The sequence below is a fragment of the Rhipicephalus sanguineus genome, chromosome 5, assembly GCF_013339695.2.
Source record: "Rhipicephalus sanguineus isolate Rsan-2018 chromosome 5, BIME_Rsan_1.4, whole genome shotgun sequence".
Lineage (NCBI taxonomy): Eukaryota > Metazoa > Arthropoda > Arachnida > Ixodida > Ixodidae > Rhipicephalus > Rhipicephalus sanguineus.
The window spans coordinates 96,436,227-96,442,010 of record NC_051180.1 but is presented as its reverse complement, the minus strand read 5'-3'; the positions used below and the strand labels follow the sequence as shown (position 1 = coordinate 96,442,010).

The 5,784-nt window shown below is 46.7% G+C and overlaps 2 protein-coding genes across 2 annotated transcripts; one reads left to right on the top strand and one right to left on the bottom strand.

Annotated features, from left to right (window-relative positions):
• The first annotated feature begins 1,548 nt into the window (after positions 1–1,548).
• On the top strand, positions 1,549–2,800 carry LOC119394027 (ribosomal RNA-processing protein 7 homolog A). Its single transcript, XM_037661241.2, has one exon. The coding sequence runs from the start codon at positions 1,567–1,569 to the stop codon at positions 2,368–2,370; it is 804 nt and encodes a 267-aa protein (XP_037517169.1). The 5' UTR covers positions 1,549–1,566; the 3' UTR covers positions 2,371–2,800.
• Positions 2,801–4,046: 1,246 nt separating this feature from the next.
• LOC119394025 (ribosome biogenesis protein WDR12 homolog) lies at positions 4,047–5,486 on the bottom strand. Its single transcript, XM_037661236.2, has one exon. It carries the CDS (start codon positions 5,403–5,405, stop codon positions 4,131–4,133), a length of 1,275 nt encoding a protein of 424 aa, XP_037517164.1. The 5' UTR covers positions 5,406–5,486; the 3' UTR covers positions 4,047–4,130.
• Positions 5,487–5,784: the final 298 nt, after the last annotated feature.

Below are 5,784 nucleotides of genomic sequence, written 5' to 3'. Positions count from 1 at the left end.
ATATGTGGTTTGTGTTGCATTCCTTTCCAACTAGAAAATATGGTTCACCTCTAGTCCCACAGTGCTTGCTTGTGATTACAACTTGAGAGAATACAAGGATATATCAGTAGAGATGAGCTACTGCATTTCCCAGTTATTACTGTCACCTTTGATTGTCGTTTTTTTTTTTTCATCCTGTCAGGTTGATCGCAGTGCATAGATATGTTACCTCTGGTCTTGAAATTACACAAAAAACGTACAAAGTAGTAATACATGTGAGAATACATACAGAGAGGGCTATATATGTATTATGTATATATATAGGAAAAAGGTATACGCTTCTAAAAAAATGTTTATTTGAAGACGTTTGTCTCCGATCAAAACGTCGACAAATAAATAGCTTTTAGAAGCGTATACCTTTTTCCTATTTGTTTTACGGCAACCATCGACAGACTCCTCATAATCTATGCACCATGTATATATATATATACATATATATATATATATATATATATATATATATATATATATATATATATATATATATATTCATGCTTTGTACAATACACTAAACTCGAAACAAGTCATTGTGCCTCTGTGTTGTGCTCATCCTGCTGCACTGTTTTAAAGGAAGGCTTCATATTTAATATTATTTCACACACACAGAGTCACTCGCTATCATCCGACACTCTCCTAGTCCAAGCAAACGGAGTCCTAGTCCAAGCAAACGGAGTAGCTTAGAGTTTGGGATATCATAAGTAAACATTAAAAAAATACCACTACACCAATTTTACCATACACAAACTTCCTTCTCTGTTAGTTTCATCGTACCTAAGCGTTACTGTTGACAAATGATGGCTATAATGTTAAAAAACTGTTCGTTCAGCGCACAAAAAATCTGGACATTGAAAACAGATAAAGTGGTCGTCAGCATACGTGGTAATCCTGCGCAGAGTCTGAAGACCTGGAGACGAGTACTTCTATGAATGCGGAGCTTTCGTTTCCGATATCGATGGAAGATATCACGGACGCCTTTTCGAGCTGCAGAATCACAGAGGCTTGTTTTTCTCCCGGTGTAGCGCATTTCCACTTTCTGTACGTTTCGGGCTTTAGGAGGTTTTCCGCCTTGTGTACCTGCCGAGAAAAATCATGCGTAGCCGTGAGTAACTTCGTTTCCGGCGCTGGCGTAAGTACCTAATAATAGGAAGCTAAACTTCGTTAACATTCTTCAGAGGAGTAACGTTCGCTACGCAGTTAACAACCCAATACCTTGTCCTCGCTGCTGAACGAGACGATATGCTGTATCTTTAAAACCGGCATGACAAAATAGACGCGAGTTCCCGCGTTGCACGTGCGACTCTGAGACGCGCGCAACGTTGTTTACAAACAGGCACATCAATTCAGCCACTGCTTCCAAGCAAATTGTTGTGAGTGCACAAGACTGCTGCTTAGAAACGCGTTTTAATAAACATAGCCTAACATTCTGAGCGCATATGTTGTTCATACACGCTTAGCTTTTTGCTGATAACGGAAATTTTGTACCGTGTAGATACGTATGTGCGCGCTCACTGCAACGCATTGGGCAACATGGCCGCCCCCAGCAAAGACGCGTTTGTCAAGATGCCAGTGAAATTTTCGGGCGAAAGCCGTTCGTCTCACGTTATGCTGTTCAAAGAACACAGTGTCCGCGAAAAGAGCGAACACAAGCCGTCGGGGAGGACGCTGTTTGTCGTCAACGTGCCCCCGTACTGCGACGAGGACAGCTTGAAGCGCGTTTTCGGCGACTGCGGCAAGGTGGCCAAAGTGTGGCTTCAGAAGTCTCCGTCTTCGGGCAAGCCCGCGGAAAACACGTCTTCGTTCTTTCCCAGCGTGGCTCCAGTGACGGGCTTCAAAGTCGCCTACGTGGTGTTCCACAAGGAAGCGTCCGTGAGGCGTGCTCTAGCCTTGTCACTGTCGGAACCACGTGTGCTTTTCCACGAAGACTGCAACGACGTTATCGGTGTGGCCAAGTGGTGCGCCCAGTACAAGTCGACGTTCGTGGACGCCGAGAAAGTTCAGAAGGAAGTGGACACCTACATGGCGGACTACGACGCGCGTTTGGAAGAAGAAAAGCAGCGAGCCAAAGCCATGGACGGCGTTCCCGACGAAGACGGCTGGATCACCGTCACTAAGTACGGCAAGCGGCCGGTCATACCGCGTACCGACGCCGTCAGCCAGAAGATTTCCAGCGCCGAAAAGAAGAAGCGCTCCCAAAAGGAACTCGTCAACTTTTACTCCTTCCAGATTCGAGAATCTAAGATGGAAAGGATTGCCCAGCTTCGGAAGAAGTTTGAAGAGGATAAGCGAAAAATCTCCCTTATGAAAGCATCTAGACGTTTTAGACCCGTCTAGACTTCGTGTTCTGACTGTGTTTGCCAACGTGTCTATAATAACTGCAGCTGCTGAGGATCTTGAAAAGTGCCCCTTGTGAATGCGTGTATTTTACCATGTAAAATAAAGAGCTCTCTGCGATGTCGTATGTATGCATTTGCCTGATCATCAGAATTGTTGAACAGGAAGTGTTTCCGTATCACAGGGCGATTATTTAAAATAGTTGTATGCCATCGTGAACTTACGAACAGTGCAGCTTCCCACGTTTTTGCAATGCTCCTAGGCGTAACTTCAAAGTTCGACTGTTTTGCATGTCAAATGAGATGTGTGGTATTTAAACATGTTAATGCAGCAGTTAAGCTCATCTGGGCCAGAAAGAGAACCCCTCCATGTCTTCTTTGCATGACTGCTATTTCACCATCAACATATTGTAACTCATCCTTACATTTACACAGGAGAACAGAGTGTTGAGTGAGCTGGTAATTCATTGAGAAGGGCATTTCGTGCAAGAAACTAGGGACCTGAAAGAAAAAAAACACGAGACAAGCACAGACCTGTACACTTGTGAAGAACTGTAAATTTAATGTTGGAAACACGTGCATATAGTGCAAAGACACGTGGTTAACATTGAAAGTTGACGGTTAGGTAATGGATTTCAAGTTTATGTAAGCGCACCGACGGCCTTGCCACACACGTTACCGCACTTATGAATAAGGAAAGCCTAACAGTCTATCGTGCAGTCTTATATTTGAGCCTTGACAACACTTTAGTTTCATTTGGTAAAGGATGACACAATCTTTACAATGTATGCAGGGGTTAGAAGATGGCTGCCCTTTCGACTAGATTCTGTGGTCCATTAATCAGTTATTCAAACAGCGACTAGTTTGACCGATATAACACTTGCCACATGACAGGGAAATATGGTAGACTACCCCTTTCCACACTCGACTAACCTGTCCTGGTGCTTCATGTCACACTCGCTCCAGCTTTTCGCGTAACCCTTAACTTTCAACTGCTGCACAGGTGCAACCTAACTTGTTCCTAGTGGAAAACACGAAATTGACGCCAAGTTGACTCCCCACCTTCTTCATGCAGTAAGAAAAGGCATGCACATATAGAATGCTAAAAACCAGCAGCCTCTCTAATCGCATCACCTTACCTTGTCTCGTGTTATCTTTCTTTGACGTCCATGGCTTTTTGCACAAAATGCCCTTATGTTTACATTTGATGTCCTCCATGACATTTTCTGCCTGAAGGTTTATCTCGGCCTAGTGTTGCCACTACAATCATTAATTACATACTGCATTAACTTAAGAAGCTTGAGATGACAAGCACAGTGCTGTCACACGTGTTTCACCTTCCTGAAAAAGACAAATCACAACTTGCCCATGGATAGCTCAACTATAGTCCACCCTATGCAGTAATGCTACTACAAAGTAGGTAGTTCTTCAGACAAGACGCTCGGGGAAGATGGAGGCTTGATGAAGGATGAAAAATCCTTAAACCGGGAACGTCACTGGTACTCCAGCGACATTCCCTGTAGGTGGTACTCGTCGCAGCTACCATCATAAATCAATTTAATGCTTTGACGTAACTTTTCTAACTGGCCTTTCCAGCTATACAGATTGACTGGAAGACTGAAATAAAAGACATGAAACGATCACCGCACAGAATAGAAACGATGAATGACAAAAAAATTATGTATATCGAATATGCCATTTTATTCACAAATGCCGCAGTGAGAGTTACTTCCTCGAATGACAATACGCACTTTAATATGGCTACTTAAATTCGAATATCTTCATGTGACAGTCCGCGCCTCCACTGATCATGTATTTCTGGAGGGACCAATCAACGGCGAGCACTTTGTCCTCGTGACCCGTCATGTCATACAGCGGTGCCTTGGGGCTGCGCACGTCCCAGTGCTTCATGAAACCGTCGTACGATCCGGAAACAAAGTGGTGAACCGAGTCTGGGGCCCAGTGTACCGATGAAACCCAGCCAAGGTGCGAAGAATAGGTGCACGTGACCATGGCTCCGTCCTTCGCCCGGACATCCCAGAGTCGAATGTGTCTGTCCGTATGGGCCGAAATTATCTGGTTGTTCAGCCTGGAATAGGAGATATCGAGGAACGCCTTGGAGGCAACGAGCTGGGACTTCATGCCTCCCAAGTCAACGTCCCAAAGCCGCAGGGTCTGGTCCATGGAGCAGGTCGCTACCTCTTTGTCGTCGGTCCACTGGACGCCAGTGATGGCTTCGTGGTGTCCGGACAGCGTCAGCACGGGAACCCTCGTCTTCGCCTTGCCGTCGACGGTCTTCTGCTTCTTTCTGCTCCCTTCGGACTCGTCGTTCGCTTGGTCGTACTGCGTGTTGTTGGGGTCCGCGCTCCACACCTTCAGCATCTGATCGTAGGAGCCGGTCGCGAAGTTGCCTTTGTCCCAGCTGACGTCAACGCATTCTACGCTCCTAGCGTGACCCCGACAGATCTGAACCGACTCGACGGCGTTCGTATCCCTGTTCCACTGCCATAACATGGCCGTTTCGTCCAGAGATGCGCTCACGAAGGTGCACAGGGGTTCCCCTACGGAGATCCATCTTACCGACTTGATCGGTCCCACGTGACCTGGTATGAGGAGTTTGCGCGTCCCGTCGTGGTCCCAGATGTGCAGGCTGTTGTCATAGCAACCGGATAGGATACCGGCGTCCGACGTGTGCACGGCGCTCACCCAGTCGTCGTGAACGAGCGTGTCAATGGGCAGCGGAGGAGGGCACTTTTCGACGTACTCGACGAGAACGACGTTCTCCTGCTGTATCTTGCGCGCTTCCAGATGTTCTTGCAGGGTCTCTCGCAGCAATTCACCATCGATCAAGAAGTCGAACGTTGGCTCCCCATCGCTCTCGGCATCGCCCGATGCCGACTCCCGCAGAAGAGTGTTAATCAGGGAGGACAACTGTTCCGATGTCGTACTCCCGGATATGGAAAACGGAGTGTCGGGCACTGAGTACCGTTCATCCTTGGTGAAGAATTTCGCCTGAATCTGAGCGTTCTCATCCATCTTCGAGCACGACAACCGGCCACACGAGAACTTTCGCGCACGCCTTGCGGTTTGCGTGCGGTCCTTGCGTGTGATGGCGATGGAAATGATGATGACTCTGCGGCAGAGAGCCCACTGCATACCCACTGCCTCAGCGCAACAAGACGAACGCTGCAGCACGTCATCGCAACACTTTCGACCAAATTTTTAAGCCGTTGGCCTTAGGAAGACTGTTTAGCATCATCTTATAGTTACAGTAGTTTTAACAAAGCGCTTATAACGATGGTAATTTCACCAACGGCGCATACTAGCGCATTACGAAGGCGGCGGCAGCAACACTGACATTTCTTTTTCGGGGATTGTTTTTTCTTTTGTAGGTGTTTTGACTAAAAAGGAATTC